The sequence below is a fragment of the Heloderma suspectum genome, chromosome 4 (genome assembly GCF_057233095.1).
Source record: "Heloderma suspectum isolate Gila_16-S chromosome 4, 16-S_ref, whole genome shotgun sequence".
Taxonomy (NCBI): domain Eukaryota; kingdom Metazoa; phylum Chordata; class Lepidosauria; order Squamata; family Helodermatidae; genus Heloderma; species Heloderma suspectum.
The window spans coordinates 66,312,472-66,331,128 of NC_139461.1; the positions used below are offsets into that span (position 1 = coordinate 66,312,472).

The following is an 18,657-nucleotide window of genomic DNA, read 5'->3' on the forward strand; positions in this document are numbered from 1 at the left end:
TCTAACTCAAAAGTGGTTTTGAAAAAGTGACTGGCAGCGTGGGAGCTTCTGTGATAAAAATTAATGAAAATTTCTGAGTGCATTATATGGCATACTTCTGATTCTGTTGTACAAAGAATCCTGTGTAACTGGGAAGTTTTCACTTTTCTTTTTCTTTGAATCTGCAGAAATTGCCATGAGAAAAAGTGAAATTACTGTCCTTATACAGTATTTGCCTGACTTGAACCAAAAAGTAATGGATGGGGGGGTGGGGGGGCTTGCGTTGAAACATCAGTGCCTTGCAGCATTTTCCCATCCCCACAGCCAAGTTGATTCCTTTCCTCATTATGCTTTAGAATACATGGAATATGCCTTTTTTCATAGCAGCTGCACACCAGGTTGACATTGTCATCAAACTGTCAGCCATGTCTTGGTCAATCACAAGCATACAAATGAAGTTGGGATCCCCCCCGCCCCCCAATGCATCACTTTACACTTGCTTACAAAGAACTGCATTTGTCATTTTGATGTCCATTTTTCCACTATGGAGTGATCCTTTCGGAGAGCTTCACAATCCCGCTTTAACTGCCCTAAATAATGTGGTGTAATCAGCAAACTTGGCCACCTTGCTGCTTAGTCCTAGTTCTATATCATTTATTATTAGTAGTATTACTACTACTGCTGGTATTACATCTGTTATTATTACATTTATATCCTCCCTTTTTCCTCTGGCAAGTAACCCAAGGCAACTTCTGTAGGCATCCTCCTCTGCCATTTCATCCTCACAACAATGGTGTGAGGTAACTTAGGCTGAGTCAGTGAGTGGCCCAAAGCCACCCAGTCAGCTGCATGGCCAAGTGGGGACTAGAACCCAGATCTCCCAGGTTCCAGTCCAACACTCTAACCACTACACCACACTGTCTTTATGAACAAGTTGAAAAGCACTGGTCCCAATACAGATCCCTGCTACCTAAAAAGCTATCAAAAAGTTCAATATGTTTGAAGATATATTTTAAACCTTAAGCAGGAAAACAGTGAATACCTTTTTAAGTTGTTCAACAAATGAAATCATGCCGCTTGAGAAGTCTTAAGATATGGTTTATAAAGAAAATTAAATGCACAAGAACATCACATACAGAAGTAAAATGTAAAACATGCAATGATTAAAAGAAAATACACGCGTACACTCTGCAAAAAGACACTACAGTTTAACTCTTGTTAAGGCCTATTAAAAAAAAACAAAAAAACAATGGGCCCAATAGGCCTAATGTTATTAGGCCCCAACCAGTGTTAGTAGCCCCAAGTAAGCCCTGCAGCAGTTTCAACTGTACCTAGCTGTACTTAAACGTCCACCAATCCAAACTAGTTAAATGCAGTGTTTGAAGCTTTCAGCTATATAGCAGTATGTCCAAACCTTTAGAGAAAAGGAAGGTGGGGAGGGGGAATTAAAAGGAATGTATAGATACCTATCCCAAGCAGAGATCTGGAGACCAGGCTTCTGTGGACCCAGAGCAAGGCTGAGAGACCTCTCCTAGAATCCAGAGTGTAGAACTCGGCAATGGCCAGGTAGGGAAAATTAATCCAGGTAGAAAGTGAAGACAACATTTTAAATTGAAAAGTGTTGTGAAGCCCATCCTTCACCAGTGAGCAAATTAAACAGTGGGCAAAAACTACACCAAGCTGCTCGGGCACCAGGTGCCTGGCTCAGAGAAAGTGGCTTGGGGAAAGATAGCCCAAAATAGTCTCAAAGACAAGTGAAAACATGTTCAAAAAGAGAAAAGAGGATTCTTTTTTTTCCCCAAAGGAAGCAAGAACCAAAAAAGCTCTAAAAAAAAATCAAAATCTGCTAATAAAGTTCAGAGTTAAGCAAAAGGTAAAAACCAAGCAAGCCAGGTTGGAACGGATGTGGTCCCTGTCTTTTTCACAAGGTGCTGTTGCTTCCTTTAATCCCCTGACAGCCCTCAATTTTCTGCTTTTTGATTGGCTCTTTTCTGTAGTTGCTAATGCTAACTGGAAAATTTTGCCCCGAATGACATATTGGGGGGGGGGGGGGAGAGAGAGAGAGAGAGAGAGAGAGAGAGAAGGAGAGAGAAACCTTCAGGGACAGTTTCTCATTGTTTTAGGCAGCTGATGTTACTCTAGGCTTTATCAGGGTACAAGGGAACACTCCAGACTCCTGGAGATGCTAGCCGCAGGGAGTAACAAACGTAACCTTTTCTCATACTGCTCCACTGTTCCATGACTTGAGCACAGCTTTGTCAGCATGACTGCCTGCTTCTCAAACTCCAGGCAGCAAAACTTTCTGCCCTCAAGGAAAGACAGGCCTGCTTATGAAGCAAAGTTTCACTCCCAGTCCATGCCATAGCTTCCTTCTAAGCCCTCTGTTCTCAGCACTTGAACCCAGGAAGGGACCTTAGTAACAGAAACGATTAAGGGAAAAGGGGGGAGCAAAGCAAGAAGAGGAACAGCTGGGAGTGTAGACCAGTAAACAGAAGCAGTGTGGTCTGGTCATGCTGAGGGGATTGCTTGTCTGCGTGAACACGCACAGAGGACCCAGAAACTCAGTTTGCTGCTGCTGCTGCTGCTTTTTCTCTACATGGCAGTTATCCCCCCCATCCAAAAAAACATTCCAAGTGTCAGCTTATGAAATCTCATAGGGATTCATTATACTGATAAAAAGTATTTAAAAATAACTAAATTGAATTAAAAAAAAGAAATTCCATTCCACCAACTACAAGAAAAAGGGAATAGGAAAACATATATGGTTTTCATATATAGCTTCCAGCTTTTTGGCAAATGATGGACACAAACGGTTGCCAACACGTTTTCAGTGCCAAAACTGCATGATCAAGTATTCTGTACAATGACATTTGTACAACCCCATTTCTATACTTTTGCTACTTCAATTTAGATGTGTCCTCATGCTTTGAACCTTTCTGTTCAAGCATTTTCCTGGTGTTCTTTACCACAGATATGGCAATCTGTAAATGTTTCACACAGCACATTTTTCCAAAATCACACCACAAAATCTTGACATGTACACAGAATGCATGCACAAATTGTTTGTACCTGCACAGCATGAATTGGGTCCTTCCCACCACCCATTCACCTTGAGATGGCAGCAACTTTTACCATCTAACTATCCCCACTCAGGCCACAATTGTTTTCTGTCATTTTACTTTTTGTATACCAATCCTTACATAGACCTGTTTCAGAAGGCCATTTAAAACTTAGAGAGGGTTCAGAGGAGGGCAACAAAGATGATCAGGGGACTGGAAACAAAGCCCTATGAAGAGAGACTGAAAGAACTGGGCATGTTTAGCCTTGAGAAGAGGAGACTGAGGGGAGATATGACAGCGCTCTTCAAGTACTTGAAAGGTTGTCACAGAGAGGAAGGCCAGGATCTCTTCTCAATCATCCCAGAGTGCAGGACACGGAATAATGGGCTCAAGTGACAGGAAGCCAGATCCTGGGTGCCTTCTGCGGCTGGAAAATTGACTTCAGAGAGGATGAAAAGGGAACGTTCTGGTGGGCGGGAAGGGGAAGAGACCAGAGCGGCTAGGATATAATTTATACTGACCCTCCTCCAGCCTCCTTCCCTTCACCTCCAAAGTACCCTCACTAAATGGGCTGAAAGACCATCTAACAAAAATATAGCAGATCAGAGGACGGGAAGGCAAAGATTGCCTCCACCGCTCCTCCTGCCCTGCCAACTTCAGCCCAGCAGAGCTTAGGAATCCTGAAAGCATCCACGTTTGGGGGCTTCCAAGTAGCAAGGGTACAGTCCACAGGATTGTGCCCTTAGAACCTTTAGATTGTCATCTAAACCAGGCCAAAGTCTTGCTCCATTTCAATTTTTCACTAACTCCTGAAGAGTCTTTCATGTTCACAAACAATACTCTGTATAAATGATACATGATTATACATCGCTTTGGGAGCCCTGGTGGGCAGAAAAGTGATTTATAAATACCTGGAATAAATAATAAATAAAATATGACCCATTTTTCTAGATTTCCCCAGGCATAGTCCTAAGTACTGCTATTAAGCACTAATCACTATGACAAACTTCAACTGAAATAGGTTCAGCTCTGACCTGAAAAATAACTTTTAATTATATGATTAACATCCATGTTGCATTTGAGCAGTATTATTATGCCCAGATTAAAGAGATTTCACATTATTTTGGAGCATTTTGATATATCCTTCAAAAGCCCTGTGCAAATCATCTGCCACTTCCCAAATCCCATTCCCAATTTCCCAGTATTTCATTTGTAATAATCTAGACACAAAGTGGCATTGATTGTACCTCTCCCTAGTCTGAGGAAGAATTGATTATCACTGACCTCATCTACTTGTCTAAGACATTGTACCATGATCCTTTCCCATTACTTCATTATATGGTTCATTAACTTAACACCTTTATAATTTCCACATTCCTTGGTGTCTACTTTGTTCTTAAATCTAGCACTACTTACTGTGCTTTACACATTCTCATATCTTACTTAAAAATCAAATTCAGGAGCATCACTAAAAGGCATCAAATTTCCACCACATCCTTTTCTCCCCCTGCTGTGTGCACTGCTCCATATATGATACCTTCCTAACAATGTATCCTCTCACATCAGCAGCAGTCCTGTGCACAGATATCTGCATGTGTGTTAGGCTGCGTGTTCCTAAAAATGTACATAAGAGATGGATTGGCCTAAACCAGGAGTGTGGAACTGGAGGGCCAAATCCCATTTTGGAGAAGCTTTTGGGGGCCACATTCCAGTGCTTGGCAGGGGTGAAGGCCAAAGAGGGCTGTGTCAAAGGCAAAAGGGGGACAGCCAAAATACCAAAAAATACCAGCATATTTCAGTTTAAAGCTCTTCCTGCCTGTAACTAAGCTTTAGGAGAGGCATTTCAACCTTTTAGAATGGGGGAAAAACTGTACGAAAGCTGGGAAACCACCAAACAGTTGGCAGCCAGGGAAGGAGGGTAAGGCCAGCGGATGGGCACATGGCCGTCTGGGACACACCAGAGGGCTGGATTGAGACCCTGGGCCCAATGTTCTCCACCCCTGGACTAAACCCTGAGTATTCAATCAATTTTTATTGTGTGGCTTCACAGCTTTACTCAAGATTCCATTTGGCCCCAAGAATTTTCATCTCAACTTCATGCACTGCAATGGCCATTATTTTATTTATTTATTGCATTTATATCCTGCCTTTTTTCCTCTTGCAAGGAACCCAAGGCGGCTTAAATTATCCTCCTCCTCTCCGTTTTATCCTCACAACAACAACCCTGTGAGGTAGGTTGGGCTGAGAGTCTGTGACTGGCCCAAAGTCACCCCGTGAGCTTCCATGGCCGAGTGGGGACTAGAACCCGGATCTCCCAGCTCCCAGTCCAACACTCTCACCACTATACCACGTTATTTCTAATTTGGATGATACTCCCAAGGTAATGACTTACATTGAGAAAGCTATCAAAATTATATCAAAATTTTATCAAAAGCTATCAATTTTAATGGATGCTGTTATATTTAATAATGTATATATTAGTCAAATGCCTAATTATTTTATTATTTTATTTCCTTCTTGCCAGGCTATTCGTCTTCCTCTTTCAAACTCCTGGTTCCATACTCCTCATATACAGTGAGTATATGGTATCTTATTTGAGGAGCTTCCTCTAACACAATCCCCTGTCACTTTAATCATTTCTTCCTTTTATTCTTCTCTCCCTGTAAGCACTCAGAAATTCCTTATAGGCACTCTTCCTTTGGTATAATATGATTTTGCCCTGAACAAGAATCCAAATTCTGTAATCTTCGCTTCATGCAGAATACAATTTTGGAAATAACTGCACAATACACTTTGGGGAAGCACGGTGATGTTTTTCAGGATTAGGATTAGGATTAGAACTGTGCTGACTAGAGCAGAGAAGGGATGGGACACTGGGAAAACTATAGGAGCCATAAGCACGGACAGGGAGGAGTGTGCGCAAAATGAATCATGTATTGCCGCTGATACTACATCTAGTTTTTGTGTCTATTACACTCTAATCCAAAGATCCAAAGTCTATTACACTCTAATCTAAATTCATATGCACACATGGTTCTTTTGTAGGCACAAGAAAATTATTCATTTCACGGAAGGACTCAACCTACATGCACATTATTTTGTGCTTACGGAAACTTCCACTGGAATGAATGATCTATATTTTACATCGAAGGGTGCTCTGTGAGTGCCAGCAGTGCAACTAGGCTTGAGTGGGCCCTGGGAAAGGTGCCCCGTGGGGCTCCTGTGTGACCCTGGTGGCTCTCCCCCTGCTGCAGTTTCTTCCCCACCCCCTTGTTGCTGACATGGTTTCTCCCTGCCACTGTGTTTTCCCCCCTGGTCACTGCCCTGCCTGACATTGCCTGCTTGGCTGGCTGGCAGCTGTGCCGTGATCTCCTCCAGGACTGGGAGAAGCAGCCAGGTCCACTACCAGCTGCTGTTTGAAAGTAGGAAGGGAAATACAACCCTGCATTGCTTCTCAGCTAAACTCCGTTTCCAAAGCAGAAGCCACCCATGTAGATTGTGCGGCCAGTCTGCAAACACTGCTGCTTGCAGCCTTAAAGATTTTAACATCCCAACCCTCCCACTCCTTTGCTGCAAAGGGAAAAAAAAAATCAGTTGAAAATCTAGCTGCATGAGTCCAAGCAGCAGTTTTTTGTGAACAGATTGGCAGCCACCCAGGACAGCATCCTGGGCTATATCTATGGCTGAGGGGGTCAGTATGAGCATTTCATTTGCATTCCCCTCCCCACAAGAGCAGGAGCTACATAGCCCCAGACTTGGCCCCCCAGTTCAGTGCCCAGCAATGCCATTGCTAAGCGCAGTTACATCTCTGTGTTTGTAAGTGGTCATTCATTTGAGACAAACATATTTTCCAATATTTCTCCACTGTTGGGTAGGTGGAGAATGGATATAGATTGGCTCAGTTACATGTGAAATGCAAGATTTTCAGAATTACAAACTTTGTGCCACTCCAAAAAATCTGTGCTTGCATCAGTGGGTTGTATCCCATGTTAGTCTACTTAGAGTAGCACAACTGAAATGAATGGCACTTATGCTAGACTAACACTGGATATAACCCAATCATTCTAATTTGGGATGGGAATCAGCTTGTGGAATGTTTCCATTCATGCTACTTCCCAGTTGTATAATGCAGTTATGAAATCTGCACAGCTGGCTTTCTATGATTGGCAATTATTCAGGATACATCCTGCACTGCTGCCGTCTAGACCACTCAGCTGTGCACAACCTACTCCATAGCTGTATTTGAACCATTATCACCCATCATAGCTGTTTTCCCAAAAATGATAAAGAAAGATGCAATCCCTGAAGCACTGTTTATAGCAGCCAGAGTTGGTTTTGATGAGGCTTGCTCATGATCTAAATACCTTTAAAAAATGTCTTGACTGTGTCTGAGAACAAGGAGGGATAGTTTGGCTTTCCTTGTCCTGTAAAGAAATCTGCCAGTGTAGACAAAATCTAGGAAATGAAATGTCTTGGTTGGAGTGGTTGCTCATTCAACATTATGATGTTCAATTCCAGAGTAATCAAAGTGGTTACAAATTTCAGAACCCAACAGTAATCTTCATTCATTCATTCATTTCCAATATTTTGCATTAAAAATAAAAAGAATTCCTGAAACAATAAAATTAAACTTCTTGGGGAACAATCCTATGGGGATAGTTAGCCACCTCCAAACTCAGAGGCGGCCGACTATCCAATGCGGGGTGGGCAAAGCGCGGAGGGGATCTTTTCCTACGCGCTTTGGCCACCCTGCATTTGTGGCTAGATGACCACTTCCGTGCCGCCTCGAAGCAGGGGGGGGGAGGCCAGACAGTGCATAGGAAGCATTCCATCCCCCAGAAACGCCCCCTTTGGGGCCACTCCACACTACTGTTCTGAGCGTGGAGCTGTGGATGAACTGCACTGCCTATGAGGTGGTGGGGGAGGGGGGGAGGAGTTGAATTTCTGAGATCCAAGCTTGGAGCACTGGCTCCGAGCTCAGTTCCCAGAAACAAAAAAAACATGTGGCCGTCTAGACGCTGTTCAGCAGCCATAGGATTGTGCCCTTATTCTGCTATGTTGTTGGTGGTGAGGAAGAGTCTAAGCAATACCAGACTGAGAAGCATACTGACATATCTAAGACATGTCTGAGAGAGCTTATATATTATACACTGTGTAAGCACAAAAGTAAGATTAGCATTGGATCACCACCTCAAAATAATTGTTCTCTGACAAATTGTAATCCAAATTGGTAAATAACACCTCCTCCTCCTCCCCACTTTTCTGGTGCACTGATGTTAGTAGCAGGAAGGGAAGGCTTCTTCCCCCTCTCCCTTTCCTTGGCATGTGACATGCTGCTGTGGTAATGCTTGAAAATGTAATTTTCCCAAGGCACCCCAGGAAAATTACATTTTTTAGCATCTCTAGAATCTATACTGATGCAGTATCAGTATTTCAGGAAAGAGAAGAGGAGGCAAAGTGGGATAAAGTGTGTGTGTGCACGTGTGTGTGTGTGTGTGTGTGTGTGAGAAAAGGTAAAAGGAGGAAGAAAAAAGGAAGAAGATGGGGAGATACAGAGAAGAAAAAGGGACAGAGGAAAAGGGGGCAGAGATACAGAGGCAGATACACAGAGCTTCTCCACATAGGTTTTTTATCCCATGATTTTACCAGGGCTTCTACTTCCAAATTCTTTGCCGGATTAAGATTGGTCCTTTACATGCGCTCCCCTTCCCCCCCTTTTTCCCTTTATCTGTGAGTTCTATATGTTTCATTATACAGCCACTACATGGCGCTTTTCAATTCACCTGGTTATAATTCTGTTGCCTTTTTGGTGCCAGGTGAAACCTTTTTATTTTCGCAGCCCTTTTTAGATGTTTGATTTTAAGCTGTATTACTGTATCATACTGGATTGTATTAACTTGTATTATTAAAGTAATACATAAATAAATTCCAGCCTCAGCTGGGCTTTGTCGTGTTCTCTCCCCCATTCACCCCTTTCTTCAGAGCTATATTAGACTTCTTTGAGATCCAGCTTTTTGCAAATTCACTTTGAGGTAGCCTTTCCTCATCAAAAGAACACACACACAGAGTGGGTTCTTCCTTCAGGACTAGGTTGGGAAGCTAAAGCATTGTCTAGCTATACAACATAGGGATAAACATTTTTGTAACTGAAAGGATCAGAAGTCAAGTGGGGTATAAGTTAGGGATAGAAATCCGTGACAGATGGCAGCTCATTCAGGAATCCCCACCTTGCCATAAGACAGGGAGATCTTCCACCTGCCTTCACTATTTGTATTCTCTCAAATGACATCATTGCTCATGCTGTGCTTCCCAGAACCTTCATCAAAATAATTGCTTCTTCTGGCACATTCACTGAAGGCACATTTATAGGCCAGATTCTCATTTCCAGTAAGAATTATTCAAACCAGGCCTGACAGCATTTCATGAATAAGATGTTCTGCACTCCATACATACATTCAACACCACAGGCAAATATGTGGCAAAAATATCCATACCTATGCCTTTATAGAGAAGCATTCCACAGGAAGGGGTAGTAAAGTAGGAGAATAAACAATAAAATCACTACCCATCTGATGTGTGAATCTGACTCTTAGTCTTAGGTGAAGCAAAGAAACCTGTTGGACTATATTGAGTATTCAGGCTGTAGCAGAGGCATGAATTCCCTGGTCACCTCCAAGATCCTTCTCATTTGTGCATTCTGTGGCAGAGTTCTACCCTCAGTAGTTTGTAGAAATGGGAGGCAGCACACAAAAAAGACAGGTTCAGTTATTGTTCTTAAGTCATGTATCGTCAGTTGCAGGCATCTCTTTCCATGCTCTATAGTAAAACATTCATTTTAATCATTTTAAATAGCTTTTTTCACAGCATCACCCTGTGCAACAGCATTAAAACCCCCATTAATTTCTAATTAGCATTCTTTAATTAAAAATAATACAGAACTGTTTTCAACAATAGCATTTATATTTGTAAGGAAAACTGAACTTAGAGGTATTACCAAGAGTTCCAGCAATTCAATGGCTTAACAAATGCCATAATTAGAAGCCAATTACATTTTTATAGAAAGATAGAGAAATATTTTGAAAGGGAAAATAAACTAAAGTACCACTGAGGTGTGACTCTCTGAGGAAGAAAGAGAAAATCCATTCCTCTGTTCCTAGTCGTAATAATTTGAACATAAGTTTCCTGTGCTAGCAGCCCATGAGAAATCGAGGTGGGAGGCCATCAAGATGGGAGGGGAAAGTCTGCCCTTATTAGGAACCATCAGGATATGGCAGCAGATATCTCAGTCAGCAGCATGCAAGAATATGGTTGCTCTATGTGTAGCAGCACTGCTGCTGTTGGTAGCCCACAGCCACAACAGGGGCAACTAGTCTATCAGCAACCACAACTTGCATGGTGCTGACTGACATGCCCCCTGCCTCTGGGCAGTTACTGGAAAGAATAGGCTTTCCACTGACTCTTTATTGCTCAGCAGTTGGGATGGGTGGTTCATGCCACAGAACCACGGCACTGGCCACTGCTGGTCTTCTGTATTGTTCGCGGTGTTACAAAGAGCAAATTACTTTTCGCCATATCCTCAGCAACTTCCAAACCCAGAAATATGTTAAGATGATGGGACAGATGACCAAAGCGTTTGCTGAGGAAGATCCATGCTCTTCCCCCACCCTTACTGCTGCCCCACCTTCTCCATTCTCTCTTAATAGCACCATTCAGAAAACAATTCAACCCACTCCCACTCCTAAGGTCAGGAAATCTTAGCAGGGAAAATACAGTACTGCCCCTGATAATCAGAGATGAGGAAAACTGTTAGGAACATTCTGTTAGCTCCACCAAGTGTAGTCAGACTGAGAGAGAAAACATACAGCCTGCAGTTCCAAGGACATCACTTCAGCAACCATAGGAGAAATAAATATGTGTCCATAGGAGTCCATATTTATTTCTCCTTTGGTCTCTCAAGTGATATTCTTGGAACTGCCACACCTTCAGGTTTGTTTGCATATGTAATAACAAATTGTAGCACATATATTAAATATATCTTTTATGCAGGTTTGCATACTTCAAGCAGTTAATGGTATTTCAGGCTAGATTTCCAACATAACTTGGTGACTATTAATAATATTCTTATAAATGATTCTCAAGGGGTTTACTAAAATTAAAAAAAGGATCTAAAGTATTCTGTTAGTTTTGTAGGCCTTTTAGTCCAGTTCAACATGCAATGGGATTAAAAATAATCCAAATGCCACGGTGGGGCAATGCCTTTATTATGACTAGCCAAATGCCACAAGAGTATACAAGCTTTTGACTTCTCCAGAATTCAAGAACTTGAAAACTTGCACACCTTTTTGTGGCATTTTGGTTGATCCTTATAAAGGTATTGCTCTACTGTGGGTTTTGATTTTTTTCTCTCTCACACATGGACCAGTGCAGCTATCTTTGTTTCTTAAAAATAATGAAACTTCAGAATGACAATGAATTTCTGCTTTTTTGAACTTTAGTCCCACATTACTCCTCGTTTCATCCTTATAACAACTCTGAAGGCTGCTTTTCATACTAATTTTTATCAACACAACTATGAATACCTATCTGTGATTGAAAAGGTATTTTAAAAACACATGTATCAGAATTCTAGTGTGTTTAAAGTTAATTCCGCCATTCACTCATTAGGTGTGCGCTGGTTTAAAAAAATGAGTATTAATACTCATGGTGGGAAAAGTAACAAATGATGAAAATAATTGATGGCGGGAATAATGCTATGGCCCCTAGACAGCGTCTGAGGGGCCTTAGGATAGTTCAGATTTCCAGATCAGCTGTCAGAGACAGCGCTCTAACCTCTGAGCTGGGAATCAGAGCTGCAACCCCACTCCCCTTCACAGCTGGTGTGGAAAGGACCATGCCGGCTGCCTGTCTGAGGCTGGGAATGTGTCCTCGGGGGTGGGGGGAAGGGGGCATTTCAGTGGGCAGGGAGGGGAGGACACTGGACAGGCCAAGATATGAGCTATCCTGAGGCCTGCCCAGCTTCCTTCCCGCCCCTCCAAGACACTTTTGCTAGATGGGCAAAAAAGCCCACCTAGCAAAAATGCAGAGCAGGAGGATGAGGAGGCAAAGATCACCTCTGCTGCTCCTCCCGCCCTGCAGTGTTTGGAGACTTACAATCATCGCAATAGGACTGTGCCATAAATTGATTAAAATAAAAAAGAGGCTCTAATAAGACTAAGCAAGCAATACTGAAGTCCCTCAAGGGCTGCATGGGTTCCTGGCTATGGATAACCATGGGTTACTTGGGACTACGCTTCAACTGAACTAATTGGAACTTCTTCTGAGTAGACATGTATAGGATTGTACTGTAAATCGATTAGAAAGCTATACACTCACCTGCCATGTCCTTCATAACTACAATAAAACTTCTGATCCTATTTATCCATAATAAAAATTTGTGGCTGGACCAGGCTTTCTACCTGAACCAAGGTTCAGAAACTTAAATCCTAACTCTATGAAGTAGACAAATATATATACAGATTATGCAGATTATATCAAGCCTTCAAAAATGTAAGATGGTTTAATACAGAATTTAGCCTAACATTTATCTCAAGGCATATTACTCTTTAGTAGGTCTGTGTGAGAGAGAAAGAGATCACACACACACACACACTATATGCATGCACATGCACAGACCATGATGTTATTTTGTGGGAAGAACTGAAGACAACTGCCAACCCGCTTTACAGCATAATCCTGTGCTTGTTTACTCAGAAGTAAGCACCATTATGTTCAATGGGGCTTATTCCTAGGTAAGTATGCATAAGTTTTCAGCTTCCAGTACCCATTCAGGCTTTGGAAACTTTCAATCCTTCACATTGTTTCTCTTCCCTAAAATTGTGGCATGTACTTTGCTATAAGGCCATGCTATGACAAGACATCAAAATCATCTGACCTTAAACAACAGTTTGTGTGTCTGCTTCCCATGTTACTTTTAAACGACAGGCAACAGAAATAACACCTGTGTCTTAGCAAGTCTGTTTCAGAGGGAAGATGCACCTTGGACTTGTTTCCAAAAGTCAGGCTGAGTAGATATGTATTCTTTCTAAATCAGGCACAGAGATTATCCTAGCGACCACAGAATTTTCATTTAAGAAATTTGGCCGACCCCACCGGCTAACAAAACCACACCTGCCTTTTTACGCTTTAAAAGGTAAGGCAGAAAGCAGGCAGGGTCTCAGCACCACGCAGGCCAGCAATGCAAGGCAAACCAGCCTGGCAAGGGGCGTGGATGCCACACACATCCCCATTGTGTGCGGCTCCTGAAAAGCTCGAAGTGGCACCGTTGGCGTGCAATCTCTTTGGCCACACTGACAGCCACACGCAAGGCACAGCTGCCTCGGCAGGCCAGCCGTGAGCATCGACACCTCACACAGGCACAGAGCTCAAGCCGTACTGCACAAGCCCGCTGCCCTTCGAGAAAGCGGGGACCTCCTCTCCCCGGGCACCCCGCCCCAGGCTGTCAATGAATGAAGGAAGCCGGGCCTCGGTGCCAGACGTGGCTAGGGGAGTAGCAGGCTCGGAGCCACTTGGGACATTTCCCATCCACCAGAAGGCCGGGCTGCGCGCCCGCCCTGCTCGCCGGCCTGCTCGCCGCCTAGCCGTAGGGGCGACGCTGAGCGTTCGCGTCTTACCTCCAAATCTGCCCCAGCTGCAGGATGTGGATGAGGGACTGCAGGAGCCAGATGCAGAAGGCGCAGGAGGCGGACCGGCTCTTGGGGGCCCTGCCGCCGCCGCCGCCGCCGCTGGTGGTCGCGTTGGTGCTGCTGCTGTTGCTGCTGTTGGTCGCGTTGCCCTTGCTGGCATTGGACGCCTGCCGCTGCGGCGTGGCCGGCCGAGCCCCGGCATCCATGTCCCCCGCGGCCGAGCCGCTGCTCACCAGCAGTTTGCTCTCGGCGTGCCCGGCGCCGGCCGAAGAGGAGGCGGAGGCGGGAGCCGCCGCGGCGCTGTCCTCGGCGCTGAAGTCGTGGACGAACCAGCGGAAGCTGAAGACCTGCACCGACAGGGAGCCGAGCAGCACGAAGAAGAGCGTCAGCCCGAACCACCAGCGCTGGCCCCGCAGGTAGTAGTCGACCGCCAGCCAGAGGTCCGTGCCCACGTCCGCGAAGTACACGGCCACGGCGGCCAGGATCCAGAGCCCGTCCCACAGCGAGTAGCGCCGCTGCTCCCTCCCCAGCCGCAGGCACAGCGACGACGAGCCCCCGCCCGAGCCCCGCGAGCCGCCCGCCGCCCTGCCGCCGCCGCTACAGCAGCAGCAGCGGCAGCCGGCGGCGGCGGAGCTGCAACAGCCGCCGCCAGGCGCCTCGTCGTCTTCCGCGCCGCCGGGCCCCGCCGCCGCCGAGGGCAAGCCCGAGGCCAGCGCTTGCACGGAGCCCGAGTGCTCCGAGTTCTGCAGCGGCGTGAACGCCACCTCGCTGCCCTTCTTCATCTTCAGCCGGCCCCCGTCCGACTTCGCGGCCATGATGCGGCTGGAAGGCAGGAGCGGCGGCGGCGGCGGCAGCAGGGAGAGGGACCCAGTCCGGGAGCACCCTTTAGCCCGCCCCCTCCCTCCCCCGCCGCCGCTGCTGCTGCTGCCGCCGCGGACAAGCCGCTGCCTTCGCTCGGCTTCTCCGGGCTCTGACGGGACTGGGCCACCGGCGCCTGCAGGCGCTGCTGGAGCGCCGCCTGCCTGCGGGGAGACCCGCTCACCCGCCCAGCCCCAGCCAGCAGCAGCCTGGGGAGCGGTCCCCGAGCCAGCGCATCCTTTTCTCGGCCTGGCCCGCCCCGCCGCTTTGCCGCCGCTGCCGCCGCCACCCAGCTGACTGACGCCGGGAAAGAGGATGACCTCATCCCTCTCCCCCCCCCCCAATACACACACACACACAGACACGCAGAACAGCCGTGGCGCCCAGAAGCGAGGGAGGGAGCGAGGGGCTGGCACTGGGGAGGGGATGCTGTGGAGCGCTGTGCAACAGGGTGAGGGGATTTGAAGGGGAAAAGAGAAGAGACGCTGCTAGGCGGTTATGCCGGGAAACGACGGCGGGGGGGGGGGAGGGGCCGTCTTCAGGAAACTGTCGAGGACTGGGGAGAGTGCCTGCCTTTGCTTGCAGGGCGGATGGGGAAGGGCTCCCGGCTTGCGCTCGGGGGATGTGGGGAGCCAGGCTTACCCAGAAGGTACGCCAAGCTTGCCTTCCAAGGAGGGCTGACTGAGAGAGCGGGGGGTGGGTGGGGAGATAATCTTTATTTCCCTGGAAGAGACGGGGGGGGGGCATTTATCAGCGGGGGTTGGACCGTCGTTCGTAGTAGATAGGCGGGGGGGAAGGCAGGCAGCTCCTGCCTCGGGAGACTCGAGTTCCCCGCTCGGCTCCCGGCGCGGCCCCTTTCGTCCGACTAGGCCGCTGATAAATCGGCCCCTCGGCGACCCGGGGTGGTCTGGGGGCGCGCCCGGAGTCGTCCGAGACTGCAAGCTGGGCGGGCGTGGGGGGTCGAAGAGGCGGCGGCTGGGGGCGGCGGCGGACGGCGCGGGAACTGCGGGAGAAGTTGGCGCTGCCCCGCGGGCGCCAAGAGCGCGCGCGCAGCGGAGCGGCTGCTTGTCCCTCCAGAGACTCCAATACCCACGAAGAGAGCAGGTGCTCGAGCCCTCTCCGGGGCTGCTTTCCCGCCTTCTGCAGAGCAGAGGGAGAGGGAGAGCGCGCGCACAGGCGGCTGCCTCATTAGCGCGGCCTCGTCACCTCACGCCGCGTGGAGGGGGGCAGTCTTTCGCGGCAGGCGGTGCGAGGGGTGGGGGAGGCGGCTCGCGTGCGACGGGCGCTGCCATAGGAGAGCCCCGCTTCTATTACATGGCTGCGGTGTGTGTGTGCGTGCGCGCGCGCCTGGAGGGAAGGCGAGAAGCGGGCGGGGGCTGGAAAGGCGTTCTTGTCTGCGCGCCAGCTCCGCGCTGGGGGGAACCCGGAGGAAGACTGGCCGGGGGCGGCGCGCGCTGGGATCGAGTCGCTGGCGGGGCTGCGGAGGGAGCCGGAGCCGACTCGTCGGAGTCCTCCTGGCGCTGCCGCCCGAAGCTGGAACCGCCTTCTCACAATAGACGCCCTTATCCCCTCTCTCCCACAAAGCCAAGTGAGCAATCCCCGCCTGAAGCCATTTCCTAGGGACAGGAGATAGGCATGCTAGCATGATGATGTCGCTAGGACAAGCCAGACCAACAGCGGAGCTCACAAGGAAAGCTACGGAGGATTACTAGTTCCTCCTTGCGAGGCGCGTCGGCCTTGGGCATGCACGCGAAGCGCGGCAAAACCAATCCTCCAGCTCGCAAATCTACCCGCTTTTGTTGGTAGATCTGTCAACTTGGGCAAGTGCAAGGGAGTGGGCAGGGAGCGAAACTCCAATTGTTCTGGGACTCGGGCTTGATTCAGCACACGGGGACAAGAGGAACATCGCGTGGCGTAATGCAGTTTATTTTGCTCGTTCTACCCTCAGTCAGACGTTATTTATGTTCTTGCCGGAGGTCTCCAGGGAACTGACGGTGAAGCCTCAGGTTGCCACTTTGAAGAGTACACACTGCCTTCTCGGGATCTTATTGCATTTGTGCCAGGACTTGGTTCTAGAACCTGTACGAGGGCTCAGTTCTGGAAGATGAGAAACAACCTGCTTCTGAGCATATTCAGAGTACATTTCCCTCACCATTTGGGGGCCACAGACTGCAACCATACACATCTGAGTTTAGGTAATAGGGTGTTGAGGTCCAGGGTGTGGTTTCCAAAAAGGCTTGGCTTCAGTGCCTCCCCCAGCCTCCTTTTTTCCCTTTCAGGAAAAATTAATCTCCATGTTATCACAACCATGTAGCAATTATACAAAACAGCATATTTGGGTGACAATACTGTCACTGACTACAATGGATGGAACTAAAGCCTTCTGATGTGGAGGCAGAACTTGCTCAAAGCTGGTCAAGTTATGTTGGCACGTGAGGCAGAAAATCCCAGGAGTGCTTTCCCCCTCCCTGACAGTAAAAAAATACAATAATAGATTAAATTTTTAACACTTTTCTGCCCTTTCATAACATCCCAAATCTGCCTAGGGCAGCCACCTCACTTGCTTTGCCAAATGGTAGGGCAGGCCCTGGGCCAAAGGAGACAAGTGTGATTGGCACAAAGGATGCTTAAATTTTGTCACACACACTCACACCCTTTGTTGGCATTTCCTGCCTTTCTAATTTAAAAGTAAAACCTAAGACATTTTCACAAGTTATACTAATGCTGTATGACTGGCTGAGAGATGCTGGGAGTTGTAAGACTTTTCTGTCTAAACATGCATAGGATTGTGCCCTTAGAGCATTCTTAGCTGAAAAGCATTCTTTAGGCCCTTCTTCCAGTTCTGTTTTTCACATATCTTGTGATCTGGTCTAAAATTTTCACAAAAGGTAGAGGCATCCCACACAACCACCATCCAGTTCTAGGAACCCACAATCCTTGCTGGCTTTTTCCTTAGACAGTAATGTGTGGCTCTCTTTCATTCCTCTCTACAGAGATGTTGCTAGAGAATGATTTTATGGCAGACATTAGTAACCCATGCTTTGCTTGAGAAGCCATATGCCTGCCTACCAATTCACCTCTCTCAGGCCTTCCTCTTTCTCCTATCCTCCCGATTCTCAGACTACACAGGTAGTACCAATGTGGCAAAAGGGAAGTTTACTAAACAAATAAGCTTTTCAATTAAAATCACTTTAGCTAAGTTGTTTTATGACTCAATAGAATGGAAAATAATTGTAAAGTCACAAATATACTCCAGTCTAGTGGGGGGAAGGGGATTCTGGGTAAAGGAATTGATTGCATGCTTATGGCTCTTCCATTTGGAATGGTTTCTCCATTTATTTTAATATGATGGTTGGCAATTATGTCTTTAACCTATTAATCTACTTAGCACACACAAATGTATAATTTAAACATGTGAAATATTTTTGTTGATTTGATCTCATACCAAATGTGGTGCTTTACATCATTTTTATTACTCCAATACAGTGACAATGTGTTATGCTCTCATATAAATAAACTATGTATTCATCCCTGTTGCACCCAGGTTGTACTAAAGAGTACCTTTGGTTTGCCATCTCTGTTTCTTTCTATGGAAGAAGGGCAGGGATTGTGTACAGCTGTCTTTGGCCCCAAGTGTCACTGGGCATGATAAAACAGAGGCATGGTCTGTGTTGGCCACAGGGACCATGCAAAGGTAGCTCATACAACCTTATGTTTCAGTTGACTTAAGATGCTGAGTAGTATGAACAACAATAAGGCCAGCTGAGAATGGAATCTTACTTTTCTCTTTCTTTTTTAGAGCTTTGTTTTAACAGGTGCACTAGCATGTTTTTGTTTTGTGTGTTGTTTTTTGGCTTTGTTCTGTTTTAGCAATTCTCTTTATTTCATGTGTTTTTCCAATTATCTTTATTTGGAAAGCATCTGTTTAATTCTGATGCTTCTCTCTGCTTTTCTGTGAATATTGATCTTAACCAATTCAAGTCCAGATTCTCCACGTTGATCTGATTTTCTAACAGGTGACTCTTTCCTCAGTTTTTCTACAGCATCCTCACATTCTCAGTATTCTTCTCTGGATTTGT

General features: G+C 46.6%; 1 protein-coding gene across 1 annotated transcript in view; it reads right to left on the reverse strand.

Annotated features, from left to right (window-relative positions):
• The window catches only part of XKR4 (XK related 4), a 243,754-nt gene extending 228,898 nt beyond the window's left edge, over window positions 1-14,856 (reverse strand). The window contains exon 1 of the mRNA XM_084849550.1: window positions 13,709-14,856. Within this exon, the coding sequence (XP_084705676.1) occupies window positions 13,709-14,535 (827 nt within the window). The 5' untranslated portion in view covers window positions 14,536-14,856. The remainder of the gene's footprint in view (window positions 1-13,708) is intronic.
• Between the last annotated feature and the right edge of the window lie 3,801 nt (window positions 14,857-18,657).